At 55.4% G+C, this 16,262-nt stretch overlaps 2 protein-coding genes across 4 annotated transcripts in view; both read left to right on the top strand.

Annotated features, from left to right (window-relative positions):
- Positions 1–4,267, top strand: part of Per2 (period circadian regulator 2) — a 40,484-nt gene extending 36,217 nt beyond the window's left edge. For both annotated transcript variants that reach the window (XM_013066976.3, XM_004868407.4), the window contains exon 23: positions 2,124–4,267. In XM_013066976.3, coding sequence (XP_012922430.2) covers positions 2,124–2,270 — 147 coding nt within the window. In that variant the 3' untranslated portion in view covers positions 2,271–4,267. The remainder of the gene's footprint in view (positions 1–2,123) is intronic.
- A 3,695-nt stretch (positions 4,268–7,962) lies between these two features.
- On the top strand, positions 7,963–9,435 carry Hes6 (hes family bHLH transcription factor 6). 2 transcript variants are annotated; one of them, XM_004868404.4, is made up of 4 exons: positions 7,963–8,145; positions 8,226–8,312; positions 8,384–8,465; positions 8,548–9,435. In XM_004868404.4, exons 1-4 carry the CDS (start codon positions 8,065–8,067, stop codon positions 8,940–8,942), a joined length of 645 nt encoding a protein of 214 aa, XP_004868461.1. In that variant the 5' UTR covers positions 7,963–8,064; the 3' UTR covers positions 8,943–9,435. The 2 variants fall into 2 exon arrangements, with proteins under 2 accessions (XP_004868461.1, XP_021102988.1); XM_021247329.2 differs by having other exon boundaries at positions 7,964–8,079.
- Positions 9,436–16,262: the final 6,827 nt, after the last annotated feature.

Genomic DNA, 16,262 nt, shown 5'->3' with positions numbered 1-16,262 from the left:
TCCTGTTGTTAAAACCCTTGATGCCAACCCTGCACAGCCCCTCTCCAAGAGTTCAAAGCCACGAGTGCCCCTAGCCCGTTGCTGTCCTGACCCAGGCAGCTTCACCCCTACCACGCCCGCGCCAAAGCTGCCCTTGCCTCGGTCCCCAGGTCTCCAGCCGCTGCAGGTGACAACCTTGCTCAGTCCTCCACCTGCAGGCCGCTGGGAGCCAGCGACAGCCACTCCGTGTCCTGGAGAGCTGGTGCCCCTGCCTCTGGGTCTCTGGACTGGGGACGACATCCCTGGGGTGTGTGCACTCATTCCATGACATCTATCTCCAGTCCAGCCCCTTCTGGAGCTTTTTTTTTTTTTGGAATTGGAGATGGAACCCAGGGCCTTGGCACTAAGCTACAGCTGAGCCCTTGTATTTATTTATTTATTTATTTTTGGTACCGGGGATTGAACTTGGGACCTTGCACTTTCGAGGTAGGCGGCAGAACCGCTGAGCTAAATCCCTGGCCCTTCAGCCCTTTTTTAGTTCTTTGAGACAAGGTCTTGATAAGTTGCCCAGGCTGGACTCAGACCTTCGAGCCTCCTTCCTCACCCTCCCAGAGTGTGGGTTTGCAGGTGTGTGCCCCCACACCCGGCTCCCTGTGGAACTCGATGTACCCCAAACCCAGCTCCCAGTTATCCTAGAAGAAAGCCACTGCACGCATCCCCCTTCTTCCAGTCCCTGTGGCCACGACCCACAGAGCCGAGCCACTGGGGACTCTCCTCTCTGCAGTCTTGTGTTCACAGAGCAGAGTGCTCAGCCTTGGGGTGGACAGCACCCCAGCCCCAGGATGGGGCTTCACCTGCCTGTCAGAGGGGCCTCCTGATTGAGCGCATCACCTCTCGGCCCAAACCTCTTCCAACCAGGTCCCGGCGCAGCCCGAATACAGGCCACACAGTCACACAAATCTGCCCCCACATCTGGTGTCTCGCCCCTGTGGCTCTTCTCCTCGGCCCCTGCACTCCTGTGCTCTGGGCTCCTGATTTCTGGTCAGGCACCTGCCACAGGACCCTGGCACTGCCCTTCGTCTGTCCTCACTCCAGCTTCCTTCAGGCCTTTCTCACTTGCCTCTGTATCACCTCCCCACGGCCGCACAGCACCCAACCCCAGGATCTGGGCCTTCGCACAGTACTAGTGCATCACAGAGACCCAGAAGCCAGGAGTTGGAGAGCTCCTCAGCTGGGTGGTCCTGGCTCAGCTTCTGTGAGAAGCAGAAGGCAGCACGGCTGGGGCTCCTAGGGTCCTGGCTGTTGATAGGAGGCCTCAGTTCCTTGCAGCGGCTCTTTGGGTGTCCTCGTGATGTGGAAGTGAGAACCAGCAGAGACCACGGTGCCTTTGTGCCCTGGTCTCCGAAGTCACGTGCTTTCTGAGTCCACCATACTACAGGGGCAGGGGAGGACGCAGGGATGGCGGTGAATCCTCAGCAGCTCCTCTCTGCCCTTTTCGAAAGCCCATGCATTTTAAGCCGCCATTGTACTCCACACAGCTGACACACCTCGTTCCATTTAGCAAGGCATTCTTGTCTCCAGCGGACTGTGGAGCTCCTCCGGTTTAGCTCAGTGTCCCTTTCCTGACCAGAATCCAGCTCCCAAGTTCGGGGCTTTGCCTCTATTGCCAGCAGCCACACAGCTGTGACAGCTGACATCAGCCAGCTGCATTTTGATTTTTTTTTTTCTTCTGGTACTGGGAATTCAACCCAGGGACCACTGAGCTCTCTTTTTAAAATTTCATTTTGAGACTAGGCATGGTGGTGCACACCTATAATCCCAGCACTCAGGAGGCTGAGGCAGGGGACTGCCATGAGTTGAAGGCCTCCCTAAAGGACATAGTGAGACTCTGTGTCCAAAAACAAAAAATGTTTTTAAAGTTTTGAGAAGAGCTAGGGATATAACTCAGTGAACAGGGCTAGAGTTCAATCCCCAGTACTGCAAAAGATGAAAAGTAATAAATTTCATTTTGAGATAGTTTCCTGAAGTTGCCCAGGCTGGCCTTGTACTTGCAGTCCTCTTGCTTTAGCCTTGCTCGTGTTGAACAACTGCAACCAAGACCTTAGGACCCAGGCCCTTACCAGTGTCAACTGTTCTCTTCTCAGGCATGTGTTTACTGTGAAAGCGAGGAGAAAGGCAGCGTGTGTGTGCCGTATGAGGAAGACGTCCCCTCCCTGGGACTGAGCGACGCCTTAGACACCAAAGAAAAGAAGGGACACCCCCTGGGTCAGGAGAAGGAAAAGCGGACATAGCCCAGCGTGATGGCGACGGTCTCCAAGAGCTGGTGCTTGGGAGACACAGACCTTCACGTTTGTTTCTAATGAGATGGACATGTTTACTTACGTTGCTTTTTTTTGTTTTAGAAAAAAACCATGTTTCTGAAGGGTGACTTCAGGCTATGGAGGGGAGGATTTAGACAAATACATTTTCGTATTTGCAGTATAAACGTGGAGTTTGGGGGGTGGGTTGAGATGTGGGATGCTGTTGAACTTGAGGACGTTGTTCCTCTTTGTGAGTGTCAGGGAGGCAGCTCCAGTGCCTGAGAGCCCCTGACTGGGATGGCACTTCCGTCCAGTGTGCCAGCCCCTGCCAGCCCCTGCAGGTTGTTCCAAGACACCAGGCAGGCTGTGACAAATCACTGGGAAGCCGCGTACAGTTCTGAGCTGAAGGCTCCTACTTTCTGAAGCTTTCCCAGGGTCTGTTTGGATTGGATCAACTCTCTGCCCTCTCAGGGCCATTTTTACCTAAGTTGTCATTAGTCCAGTCAGGTGTTTGCCAGCACTCATCAGCTGCTCCTGATCTCCCTCCAGAATGTTCTCTGAAAACATGTGCATCAGCCTAATTGCACAGCCTTGGCCTTGGGTACTGCAGGGGAAGCCTTTCAGTGTGACACAGCTTTTGTTTGTACTGAGGGAAGTTGAAACGTCGGCTCTGGGTGGACGCAGACTAGGGGTTTGTGTGACCAGTTCCATCAGATTAATGCCGGTGCTGGTGCCACTGTGCCGGAGCCGATGTCTGAGGCTCCAACCGAAGGACAAATGCAGCTGAGTCCCTAATGCCTTGGCAAAGCCTGGTGTGCAGAGAGCTCTTGGTGAAGACTTGACACTGTTGCTACACGGCTCTTCTCTACACGTTGGCCATGACAGTCTAAAAAGAGTGCAGGAATGGTGTAGAAATGTGCAGAGGGTCTGTGCGGGCTGCACAGCGTCTGCCCTCTGCCCTGGCACCTCCCAGCGCTATTGGCATTTAGGTCACCTGAGCCCTTGGGGAGAACGAGGCCACCCTGCCCGGCTTCACCAAACCTCACGCTGCATCCGACGTACCAGGCACTGTTTGGGAAAGCCTAATACTAGTCCCTGGTGTGAAGAATTGCCACCCTTGGCCACCTGACTTACAACTGGCCCAAGTTCCTGAAGCTTGAAAGGCAGCAGGGTATCCTGTCCTTTGACAGAAGCGGCTGAAAGGTGGGGGCTCCTGTCCACAGCTGGTTTTCACAGTAAACTGCCTCATGCCTGAATATCAATCCTGTTTCTTATAAATGCAAGAACTTTTTTTTTTTTTTTGAGACAGGGTCTCCCTGTGTAGTTCAGGCTGGCCTTGAACTCACTATGTATCCCAGGCTGGCCTCAAACATACAGTGATCCTCCTGCCTCAGCCTCCTGAGTGAAGAATGCTTTATTTTTTAATTTACAAAGCAACATCACCTGAAGATGTCCAAGATAAGGTAGGAGCACACTTTGATGGAAGTTAGGTGTTAGGGGCTGCTGCCTGCCTCAAGGCCAGATCTGGAGGGTAGATTATAGCCTGAGGTTACACTTACCTTACCTAAAGACCGCTGCCAAAACATTCTCTCTGCGGTCCTGAATGTTTGCCCTCAGTGTTGTTTTGTTATTTAATGTCTCCTCATTGATTGTTAACTGCTAAGAAGCTGACTTAGGTAATGTTGTGAGTCTGTTTACACGCTGCCAGGCACCGAGTCCTGTTTCCTTTGGCGTGTGTGCTTACCCGGTGTCCTAAAACTCTTTCTCTATTTCAACTGAGCCTTCTTTTTCATATATTCTTGACAAGATACGTAAATAAGCTCTCAGAGTTTGTGTAACGATTTGTTGAGCCTTGCTGGACAAGTGGTTTGTTTTGTGTGCAAACCAAACTTCCTTCACCCAGTGCAATATATTTGTGTGACTGCTTGTGTCTTTTTATGACTTTTTTGCCTTTTAGAAAATTGGTAAATAAAGCAGGTATATTTTTATTTTCACTTGTATATTTATTTTGTTTGTGCGTTTGTTCTGTGTTGCTGGGGATCCAACCTGGGGCTTCACACATGCTAAGCACAGGCTCTGCTATTGAGCAACACCCCAGCCCTGTGTGTGTTAACAGCACAGTCAGAAAACTGCCGGACATGAAGAGAACCAAGAGGATTTTTACAAAAGAACTCCAAAGGTTCTGCATTGGGAAAGCCTGGACCCAAAGCCTCCTCAGGGCTTCCCTAGGACAGTTTGCTTCTCCCCAGTGCCCTCTGCATCACCCTCCCTTCCCGTGCACTCTGGCCCCGCAAACACCACCACCACTTGCAAATGGCAGGTGGGCTGCTGGGCTCCGAGCTACCCTGCACTCTGCCTCCACCTCCGCACTCACCGTGTCCCCTTCTCCGCCCTCCTCTGCTGCACCTGGGCTGGCTGCCTGTGTGCTGACCACAGTGCTGAAGACACAGGATGTCATGCAGAAATGTTTTGGGTCCCTGTGGGGACAATGCACACTTCTGGCCCCATCCCCCCACTCTAGCCCTTTCTACAATGATGACCAGGCCACAGAGGTGGACACTGGGGTTGGGGCAGAGGGCAAATGATCTTGGACCCAGTGGCCAGCCTCCAGAAAGCTAGCTGTCTCCCGCCAAGTGCTGATGAGAGGACCTGGCGAAGTCCTGGCCAGCAGCTCTGCACCCCACCCTCATGGCCAGAGCTGGCTGCTCACTGACCCAAGCGACCTCCAGAGACTTTGTTGTGTTTCTCTTCACCATATAACCCCAAGGGTACCCATCTCCTTATTTCCAAACCAGAAGATCTCAGGCTCTTGGCAGACTGCCCACCAGGGCCTGGACGTCTGCAGGCTGGCCACTGCCTTTGTTCCCTGGGGATTTATGGTCTGCCGTTCCACTCAGACTGCTAACTCGTCCCCTGTGGTCACCATGGCCTTGCCCAGCCTCTGCTGCTGGCTCTGTGGGGATCAAAAGGTCCAAATGCTCAGGAAGTCTGCACTCAGGCAGACTTTGAAGACTGGATCAGTTCAAGGGACAAATGGCAGGATGTGGAGCAGCTAGGGGAGGCCCAAAGAAGGGGGGCTGGGTGGCCCCATAATGGGGCAGCCTGGCTTCTGAGACAGAAAGTCCAAGCCTCCCCAGTACCAAAAAAAAAGAAAAGAAAAAAGAAAATCCAAGCCACTTGTTGATGGGCCCTAGGGAGACCACCTGATTTCACAGCTGGGGCCTCAGGCAACTTCCAGTCCAGCCAAGGACTTGCTGACTCAAATGCCTTGCCTTGTCCTAGTGCTCCTTCTCGCAGGGGTGCGGGTCACAGGGCACATTTCTTATGGCTTAATTTCTCTCTCCCTTAACTCTAAGACAGTATACCTCCCCCGTTTTGTGCCCTATAGCCATAAACAAGTCGTCCTTGCCTTCTCTGTAGATTGATTCTAAATCTTGAAAATTTATAGTGTTTCGTTGTTGTGACTGTGACAGAATTCTTGGCTCCTATGCCCAGATGTGCTAAGATTACATTCCTTTTCTTGGGCAACTTCTTGTTTTTCCTGGACTTCCTTGTTGCCTTTTCTTCTTGTATCATTTGCCTTTATCACGTCTTCCTCTGTTCCCCTGCACTCAATTCCTTGGTTAATCAGGGGACCCACGGGTCTTTACCCAGAGGCCTCCCCCAGACCCTGATCCTGATGTCCCCTGTAACTCCATTTTATGCAGAGCGTCCTAAAATGTGTTTAGCCTTGTTCTCTTGGATAATAGGAGTATGAAATAGTTTGCACACTTGGGAGTGCAAGAAATACTGGTGAGGGCCGGGGAGTTAGCTCAGTGGTTCCGGTGCCTGCCTCGAAAGCACAAGGTCCCGAGTTCGATCCCCAGTACCAAAAAAAAAAAAAAGAAAGAAACATTGCTGAGTTTATTCTTCCCTATCTCAGTTTCTCCAAGTAGTGGAAATTTAACTGCAGCCACTCAGGAGTCTCCTTTCCTGGGCGGTGACACTAAGTGCTGAAGGAAAGACAGCTCCAGGCTCCTTTGGGACCCCCCTCCAGTGCTCACCCTGTCAGCCTTAACCCTGGGGGCGTCTCTGCAGCCCAGAAGGTGGGTGGAAGACAGCAAGCTCTTGAGGAGACGAGGCCGTGGGATAAAGTGTGGGTTCACAGTAGGCGAGCGATGACAGGCTAGGCAAGTCCGATTCTGATCACAGGGCTATCTCAGAGGCAGAGTGGGAACGGGCAAGTGTGGGCAAGGGCTGGGGATTGGGGATTTGACTTTCACCTAATTCATCCGGCCTGAGGCCTGAAGCTCGAGGTCTGCCAGACCCATCTTTGGGAGGGCGGGGTCTCTGTCCAGCCCCAGGACCATGCTCAGGGCTCCTCCTAGGTGATCCCCTCTGCCCCCACTTCCCGTCCCACCCAGCCCTTCCGGGGGTCAGGTTTTGTGCTGGGGCACTGGGAGGTAGTGGGGCATCCTAGATAAGACACTCATAGAGTACAAGTGCTCACAGCAGCCCGACAATCCCAACACAGGAGAGTAGGGTAGACCGGATAGATGGGGCAGAGCACGGTCCCCTACGGAAACCGAGGACTCAGCCACTGAAGGTTGGAGCTGTTCCCGGAAGGCCGGGTGTGTGCGAGGGCCAAGAGCCCGCCAGGTGGGGAGAGATACAGGCCTGGCTGGGGGGAAAGGTCCTCAGGGCCCCTCTCCGCCCACGCACCCCCCGCGGTGAGGCGGGGCCGGCAGATGGGCGCCCAGGCCGGGGGGGGGTCGCGAACGTCTGCAGACACAAGCGTGCCCGCCGCCCGGACAAAGCGGGCGGGACAAAGGCGCGGCCCGCACCTGTCGCTCTTGGCGCGGCTGCAGCTGCCAACTGTCACGGGCATCAAATTACGGGCCAGACAGCAGCTCCGCAACCAGGCCGGGGGGAGGGAGACTCGGAGGGGACTTGGCAGGGAGGAAAGGGGACAGGGAGGGTGGAGGCCGAGCAGGGTCAAAGGGGACGGGGAAATAGGGGTGCTCAGAGGGGAGGGCGTGGGGACAGAGAAGAGTGGGCAAATTCTGGGCGTTGGGGGGTAGCCAGCAAAGGCTGGGCCCAAGGGCGGAGAGCCCAAGAAGTGACCCCAGTGCCCCGCCCGCCCCTAGGATTCTGCGCGAGTGGGGACTGCGGGTGTCCGCACGGGGTCTGACCCTGACCCCAACCCAACGTCGCTGCCCGACTCTCCACGTCCCCGGGCTTCGCGCCCACCTGACCCGCCCCGAGTCCCTTCCGGGTCCGGAGACCACCGCGTTGACCCGGGGCTGGGCTGCCGCCCGCGTCCCCCCCGACGGCCTGGGTGAACTGGGAAAGACAAGGCGCGCTGGTCGGACGCACGGGGTGGGGGGCCCGGATGCAGGGCTGCCCGCGTGGGGAGACGCGCGAAGAGCCCCTGTCGGAGACCAGCAGCCCCGGATCCCCACGCAGCCGGAGGAAGGAAGCAGCACTCTCGGCCACAGCCCCGGGCCTTCGCCCCCCAGTGGCGCCCCTGGGGTCACCCAGGCCTGGCCCGGGGCCCGCCCCGCCAGCTGCCGGCCGGCCGGGGCTAGACAAAGCGCGCCACTCCCATTGGCCGCGGTGAGCCTCGCGGTTGGCAGCTCCGGGTCCACACAGCCAATCGGCGCATTGAGATGCAAATAAGCTGCTATAAATGGGGCGGAGCTTCCACGGTCCGGAAGACGGGAGGCGGCTAGCGTGCTGTGTGGACCTCCGCGGGGCGGCGGCACAGCGAGGGGCGGAGCGCTCACCGCTCCTGGCGCCGCGGGCCATGGCTCCGCACCAGGTGCCCGGCCGGGGCCGTGCGGGCCGCGAGGACAAGGACGGCTGGGAGGCGCGGGGGAACCGCAAGGTGTGGGCCGAGGCCGGGCGGGCGGCGGGCGGCGGGGGGCTGCGCGGGGCCGGGGCTCAGTGACCCGCCGCTTCCCGCAGGCCCGGAAGCCCCTGGTGGAGAAGAAGCGGCGCGCGCGGATCAACGAGAGCCTGCAGGAGCTGCGGCTGCTGCTGGCGGGCGCCGAGGTGCGGCGGGCGCAGGGCGCGGGGTGTGCGGGTCCCGGGTGTGCGGCGCGCTCACCGCCCGGCCCCCGCAGGTGCAGGCCAAGCTGGAGAACGCCGAGGTGCTGGAGCTGACGGTGCGGCGCGTGCAGGGCGCGCTGCGGGGTCGGGCACGCGGTGAGTGGCGGCGGGGCGGGGCAGGGTCCCCCAGCGGGCCAGGCGGGCCGCCGTCGCCTCTCACCTTGCTGTCACTCTCCAGTCCGCGGCGCAGAGCGTGAGCAGCTGCAAGCGGAAGCGAGCGAGCGCTTCGCAGCCGGCTACATCCAGTGCATGCACGAGGTGCACACGTTCGTGTCCACGTGCCAGGCCATCGACGCCACGGTCGCAGCTGAGCTCCTGAACCACCTGCTGGAGTCCATGCCGCTGCGCGAGGGCAGCAGCTTCCGGGATCTGCTGGGGGATGCCCTGGCCAGGCCAACAGGAGCCCCGAGCTCCCCGCTGCCCAGCCCTGCTGCTCCTGGGGACGACCTGTGCCCCGACCTAGAGGTGGTCCCCGAGGCTGAGCTGAGTCGAGCACCTGCTGAGGGGCGGGACTTGGTGCCTGCAGTCCTTAGCAGCTTGACGGTGGCCCAGAGTGTCTGGAGGCCCTGGTGACTAACGCTACCGGGGATCTGTGGGGGTGGCCCAGGCCGCCTCCAGGGTCTGGCCTCCTCTGGTGGGTGGCTTGAGGGCAGCAGCCCTTGATGCCCAGCCCAGGGAGGCCCCTAGCCCTGTTTCCTGAGGGAGGCACTTTAACAGACCCTACAGCTATGGGCTGGGGTGGGGCTGCCAGCACAGGAGCAATTGCTTAGAGCTACCATTCACCTGTCCCGGCCTTCCCAGATACCGTGGCTCTGGCAGAGATGACAGGAATGGTGTTCTTTCCTGAGAACTGGGCACCAGTGTCCTGGGCAGGGACACTCAGGTCCTGACAGCCCCGGGCTCCGCAGAAGCTTAAGTTTGCCAATTCAGGCAGACCAGGGGAGCCAGGTGCATCTCGAAGCAGCACTCAGCAGCTCTGTACAGGCTGGTTTGTAGCACACTTGAGTTCATGTACTTGGTTGCCATGGAATGTTTCGATTGAATTAAAGAACTTTGAGGTTGGTTACCTTCGAGGTATCACTGGTGTGGTCATTAATGTTTCCAGGTGTGCATGCTATAAACTGAGCACTCCTGCCCCCATGTGATGCTAATGAACGTCTTTTAAATTCTCGCGGTTTATCGCCAGTCCAGTGGTGATGGAGACTGGCAATTGCTGGGCAAGTCCTGGGGCCTGGCCTCCTCTCCCTGGAGTGTGTGTATGCTGGAGAATGTTTCCACTGGGCTGAGGTTCACTCCAGGGTAATGCAGCGATAGGAAAGTGGCCTGTCCCTCTAATCTCTTGCTCACCAGCTTCCAGGGAATAATGGCACTAATGCCTGCCTGCTAGCCCTCTGGCTCAGAAGTCTTTTAAAGAGCTGGTTTAGCATCCATGCATAAGACACACATCAGCCTACTTGTATGGGCTGTCACTTTTCTTGACTCAGGGAGCTTTCCCTTGGCACCAGTGACTTCAAGGACAAGGACACCCACACAGATCATGGATGAAGTGAGACTGCCATGGCCCCAAGCAGCTTGAACCTGAGGTCAACTTGGCCCAGGAGATCAGAACCCTTAGGGACAGAGAGGGGCAGCTTGCAGCAATCACTGCCATGGTTAGCCCCCCCACCCACTTCAGGACCCTGACTCAGCTTGTTCTCACTCTGGGTTGGCACTCCCTAGGCAGGGCCCAGATGTGAGGATGGAGGACTGGTGTCTGGGTCCCCTCTTGGGCCATGTGCCTTTGTTCAAGAGCATCTTTCCCAGCTTCCCTTTATGAACGCTCCCAAGCAGGTCCTGGCTACCAGCAGGGTTTACGAGTCGGGGCTTCACCCTGGCTTCCCTGCCATTCAGTTGCAGACCTCAACTACTGGGCTACAACCAGATCCAGTTAATTTTACCAAAAGGCTGAGTTGCTGGGCTCCAGGGGAGGATCCACGAGAGGAACAGAGGGACAGGAATGTTGTTTCTAGGGTTCTTTCATCACCCCCCGACACCCTGAAGCAGTGGCTACAGGGACACCGGTGGTTAACGGGTCCTTCTGTGAGGCCTCTGGCTCCTATGGGTCTCACACCCAGAGGCCACCACCATGAGCCCCTGTGCCATCTGAGGGGCATTTGCCCAGACCACTCTGAAGAAACAAGTCTGTGTAACTTCCATCCTCACCATGGCTTCCCAAGACCCTGGAAGGTGGCTGGGGAGCCCCAATCAAGGGAGCAGGAGGCTGACCTGAGGGAAAGTACTGCTGGGACTAGGACCTGCCAAGGCCAGAAGCCTTGGACCCAGAACCCAGGCCCTGTGCTGCTCTGACCTGGAAGTGGTCTCTAATTTTCAGGGACATTACTGAATCACTGATGTGTCAGAGGTGTGCCCCCCACCTGACACTAGGGAATGTCTTTGTGATTCTCCAGCCCTTCATCAGCAAAGTCAGTCAGTGTGATGGGCGTGGCTCCTACAGTGCTACTCTTGCCTGGCACAGCCTGGCACCCCCAGTTTCCCACTCTGCCAGTTATTTTACTCTTCCCATGCTCCCTGGTGGTGTCCTGCTAGGCATTCGATGGCCTGGCCTCCTCACTCCTCTTACCTGGCCCTCTTTATCAGTTTTCTGTGGCTGCCCCCGCAAAAGACCACAAGTGTGGTGGCTTAAAACACATTTATTATCTGCTGGTTTCATAGAAATCCCACACAGGAACCTCTGGGATCAAGTCAGTGTCACCAGCAGGGCTGCGTCCCTTCCTAGAGGCTGAGGGTAAGCCATCTCCTTGCCTCTTCCTGCTTCAGAGGCCGCCCACCATCCTAAGCTGACAGCCCCTTTCTCAACCTTCGAAGCCAGCAACACGTCCATCTGGTCCTCTATTGTCACATCTAATCCTCGCGCCCATCTCCTTTTTTCTCCTACTTTTAGGGACCCCTCTGATTGCATCCAACCCACCTGGATAATCTCCCTAACTTCAAGGTCTGTAGCGTAACCCTTAGTCCCATTTGCAGTCTTTCTTGCCATATAAAGCAACATATTCAGCGGTTCCGGAAATTAGGATGTGGACCTGGGGCAGGCAGCATTTCTCTGCCTACCACATCCACCGGGCAGCCTGGACCAGGCACTCTGCCTTCTATCTGCCTCTGCCCCTTTCTCTCTGCAAAGCAGAGTTCCTTGACAGCAGCGTCGTCTCCACCTCCGCACCCCTCGCTCTTCTCTCCAATCAGGGACTGAAAGCGAAGCCAGGGTCTCCAAGGCCACGTCCATCTTTCCCAATCCAGCTGTCCTTTCTCTTAATTCCAACTCAGCCCTCCTGGGTTCTCATCCCGCCATCCGGAAACTTCCTTCCGCCTCCAGAGGGCGTACTCTGCACAGGCCATCGCTGGCTCCCCGTGGATCCCCCATCTGTTCCTTCACTCCTACACGTGGGCAAGTCGGCCCCAAGGCTCTGGCCTCAGCCCCACCTGTGGCCTCCTGTACTCATCTCTCCACCTGGTCCGTCCCTCTCCAGCCTCTGGCTCCCCACATCCTCGTGCCTGCTCGGTGTCCCCACGAACTTACCAATAACGACACCACCGAGGCTCACCCCCAAAAGCACTGTGGCTTCCCCAGGCGTCGGCACTCCTCAGTCTTGAGGTCGCACTCAGTTACTTTCTCTTCTATCCCCCGACTTCCAAGCACCCCAGCCCATGACCTCTACGGCACCTGCCTTCCTCGCCACCGACGAGTCCGGGGCGGCCTCTGACCCGCGCCCATGCTCTGTGCTGCCTCAGGCCTTTGCAAGGGACCCGAGAGCCGGGATCGACCTGTTTGCCTCAACGGCCCCGTACCCCGAAATTGAGCCCTTCGGCACTGCCCAGAGTAGGCGCTGGGAAACCATGAGGGATCTAAGAATGAGGGAGCCTGAGCTCCGCAGCTGGCGAAAGGGGGGGATCCCGCAGCTACCCGCTTTCAGGGACGCTCGGAAGCGCTCGGAAACGCTCCGCTGCTCCGCGCAGCCGAGGCCTAGGCCACGCCCTGTCCCGCCCCCAGCCGGCCTGAGGCGCCCGCGGGGCCTCCTGGGACATGCAGTTCCTGCCCACTCCCAGAGCCCTCTGCGGCCAGCCTGGTGCTGCCCGTGCCCACCGCCTGCACCGACGCCTGAGGGACTTGAGCCAGGTGGCGGCCGACCAAGGGTGAACAGAAGGCGGAAGGGGTCCGGGTCACGGCCCCGCGGTTCGAAATCTGCATCCTGGCACCCGGTGCCTATGGGGGAAGACGCATTCTGATGTGGTGGTGCCGGGTCTCACGGATCACATCAGCACGCGGGTTTAAGTGTGTAGGGAAAGACGAGAGTTCCAGCCCGAGGCCCTGGCGCCTCTTAGCTCCCCGTGGAAGCCCCCCCGCCTTTGCTCCTCTATCCTCATAGGAAAACACCACCCTCCCGTGCAGGCAGTGCGCCCTGGCCTTGCGGGATCTTCCCCAGGTGTCCATGCCACCCAGGGACCGATCAGCGGAGGATACTTGGCGTCCTTCTCTCTCCTCCAGGCCCTGCCCACCGTGGCCTCAGAACCTTGACTGCGCCCGCGGACATCTAATAGCCATACCATGGATCTCACCTTCCTCACTGATGAACTCAGTCCTTAAGCTTCTATCCTAGCCACTGTACCCTAGGAAACCAGTTTTCACACCCCACTGAGATCCGCCTGGCTATTGTCCTGCCGTGTCCTCCAAGATTTCTTGAAAACAGTCTTCCTTCTAATTGTCACTTCCTCACCTCCTGCTTGCTCTTTCCAAAACTTCAGAATGACTATGTTTCCCACCATTCTACTGAGAACTTCTGGTAGAAGCCCCAGTGGATTCCTAACTCCTGAGTGGACCCCTTCAGTTCTCTCAGCCAAACATTGCAACATTCAACACTGTCAACAACCTTGTGCTTCTTATTTACTTATTTATTTATTCTGGTACTGGGGATCAAACTCAGGACCTTACACTTGCAAGGCAGACATGGTGCCACTGAGCTAAATCCCCGGCCCCTGCCTTATGCTTCTTAAAGCAATCTTCTCTAATCTTCTTGCTTGCTTTTAAACCATTTCTTCTCAGATTCTAGGAGGGCCACTTGTCCTCAGCTAGACAGTGAGTACTGGCTAGTTCAATGTTTCACTCTCCCCCATTTCTTTTATCTCTATGCTATAGTCTGATCTCTATGGCTGCTTCACTTACTGTGTCACTGATTCCAGAAACTACTCCCAGCCTGGTCCTCTCTAGAGGTCTCAGTGAATTTATCCAAATGCCCCTGGTTGTTATCTCCCAGGTATCCCAAATTTAGGTTCAGATGTGAGCTCAGCTTTCCTGCAAAACAGTCACCTCTGTTCATGTTCTGGATCCCTGAGTGCAGCTGTGTCATTCACTCAGGCTGGGAACCCGACTGCCCACAGAGATGCCTCCCGGAATACCTCTTTGAGTGCCACCCTGCAAGCAGTGTCCAAGACTGTGGATTCTATTTCCTTGATAGGTAAAGTGGCTGATGCAGGAATTAGTTTGCAGCTTATACCCTGTCTCTTTACCCCTATCCTGTTGCTATAGTCTTAATTGATGTCAGGTAAAAGGCCAAAAAACCAAGACCAGACCAGGCCACAACAAGCTTTTATTAGGGGAACAGATCTGCCGGGCTGTCTCGGAACAAAGGAGAGACAAAAGCAATATGGCCGGGGCAAGGAGTGTCTTTGAGACTGGGGTGGGGTTTGTAGGGGCTCAAGTGGGGTTGAGTGAGGTAGTGACTAGGGAACGGAGGAGCCGGTGACGTCACTAGGTGGTAGGAGGTGAGCGAGTATTAGGCTACTCTCTAGGTGGGACCAGGGGCATGCTGGGAAGAAGGGTTTGTTCTTTGGTGGGAGCAACCATCTTGGCGTGATGTCACACAGGGGAGGGGGCAAGGCACCACAGGAAGAGGGCAGCTACTATACATAATAGCTGCTGAGGTGGTGGGAGACTTATCAGATGGCATCTCCCCTGGAGAACAGTGGTGCTCATCAGGAAGATTCTACACACACAGGGTCAGCTCCTGAGCTCCAATTCTTTCCAAACCCCAACACTGCAGATACACAAGTATACTTGCCCAATTTTCCCGTGGGCCAGCTCAGAACTTAGCATTACCTCTGAGCCCCGTTGCCATGTTCTGTCCCTAGCCTCTTGCCAAGCTGTGGTGCCACCTCCCTGCTCTGCAGGAAACCAGCCTGCTAGGAATGCCTAACCAGAGGGGCAAACAGAAATTAAAGACAAGACACAGAGATAATTTTGAAAGAGGGCCCACGGAGCTCTTGCCTTCAGTGCACAAAGAGCCCTGAGCATCTGGTTCACCTTGCTTTTATTTAACTTGGGCAAGGGAGCAAGCAATTAGGTTAATGGACAATCCATCTGTTTCTCATTACTTGCAAAGTGTACCCAGGTATTTCTGCAAACTAGATTTCAGCTGTTGTTGACCTCTTCTATGGAACTTGGGATGCTGGCACATTGCCAAAGGAGGAACACCTTGCTGTTCCCTCCTGCTTGTCCACAGGGAAGGTCAACTGGGCCTCGATCCTTATGTCTAGTTTCCCACACTGCTTTTCTCTGGACTGGCTTTCCAGGCTGGCTCAGACAGCACTTTCTGTGTGAAGTGCTTTGTTTTCGTTCCTGTCCATGCCAATGCTCTGATTCCTGGGACTTCTGGAAGCTTGCTGTCCCTGTGCTCTACCAGAGCAATCAAGATTTGCAGCCTTGCTGGGATCTCAACAGGCCCCATGGCCCAGGAAGGGTCAGGGGAGGAGGCACATCATGCTGAGGCACACAGAAAACAGCTCCATTGGGAGCAGCCTGTGTCCGCTGTAACCCAGAAGAGATTCAACAGGCAGTTTCACCCCTGAGGGAGCAGGGCCTCTGAGCAGACTCAGCTCAATCATTAGTGTGTAAGACACAAGGCTTAACAATCAGCAGGAGAGAGTCAAAACAAGGTGAGGTGCACATTGGCAGGAGGGCATAGTGGATGCCAAGTACACTCTACCACCAAGCTATAGCCACAGCCCCTGCTAGCATTTCTTTATGAAATGCTCCATACCTGGCTCAAAATATTTGATACTTTGGAAAGGCAAAACTAGGAATCAGATCAGTGGTTGCCAGGGAATAGTTGAGAAGGAAGGGTATATTTCATTTTTAGGACAATGAAAATACTTAACTGTAATGGTGAGTATATGTCATTATGGATTTGCCCAATCCTACACAATGTGTAACTGCATCAAAAGTGGAATGTTAAGGGCCAGGGATTTATTTAGCTCAGTGGTTCTGCTGCCTGCCTCCAAAGTACAAGGTCCTGAGTTCAATCCCTGGTACCAAAAGAAAAAAAAAAGTGGAACTTTATTTACTTATCCATCCAATATTTTTGAGTACCTGTTTCATGCCTGGTGCTGGAAGTACAGTAATGAGCAAAAGCAGGCATAGTTTCTGACTTCCCACGTGGTAGATAAAGTTATTAATGAAACAACTGCATAATTAAGTACACAATGGCAACTGTGACACAAGTGATAAAGGAGAGGTGCTATAAGAGTGTGTAAATGGGATTTCACTAGTCAAAACTCTCGAGAAAAGTTCTCCCAAGGAATTAATGACCCAGGTGAAATCTAAGGAATGAATGGAATTTACACAGAAAGATAAAACATTCCAAACTAGGAGACCCACATGAGAAAATGTCCTGGGACAAGAGACAAAGAGAAGTACAAGGGATTGACAGATAAAAGGATGAGGAAGAAATCTCAAAGGGGATGTGATATGGTGACACAGGAGCAGTAGTAGTGGGTTTGAGGGGATACAAAAGGAATTTGGGGGATAACACAGACAGGATATGGTAATGGCAGGTGCATTCATTA

This window comes from Heterocephalus glaber, unplaced genomic scaffold (assembly GCF_053883595.1).
Source record: "Heterocephalus glaber isolate CG9 unplaced genomic scaffold, H.glaber_assembly_v1.0 deba00001004, whole genome shotgun sequence".
In the NCBI taxonomy this organism is placed as follows: Eukaryota; Metazoa; Chordata; class Mammalia; order Rodentia; family Bathyergidae; genus Heterocephalus; species Heterocephalus glaber.
This window is presented reverse-complemented; position numbering and strand designations above follow the sequence as displayed.

Coding starts and splice junctions, on each gene's coding strand:
- Hes6 (XM_004868404.4), top strand. CDS start 8,065: ATGGCTCCGCACCAGGTGCCCGGCCGGGGCCGTGCGGGCCGCGAGGAC. Junction 8,146..8,225: donor AGGCGCGGGGGAACCGCAAG/GTGTGGGCCGAG, acceptor CGCTTCCCGCAG/GCCCGGAAGCCCCTGGTGGA. Junction 8,313..8,383: donor TGCTGCTGGCGGGCGCCGAG/GTGCGGCGGGCG, acceptor CGGCCCCCGCAG/GTGCAGGCCAAGCTGGAGAA.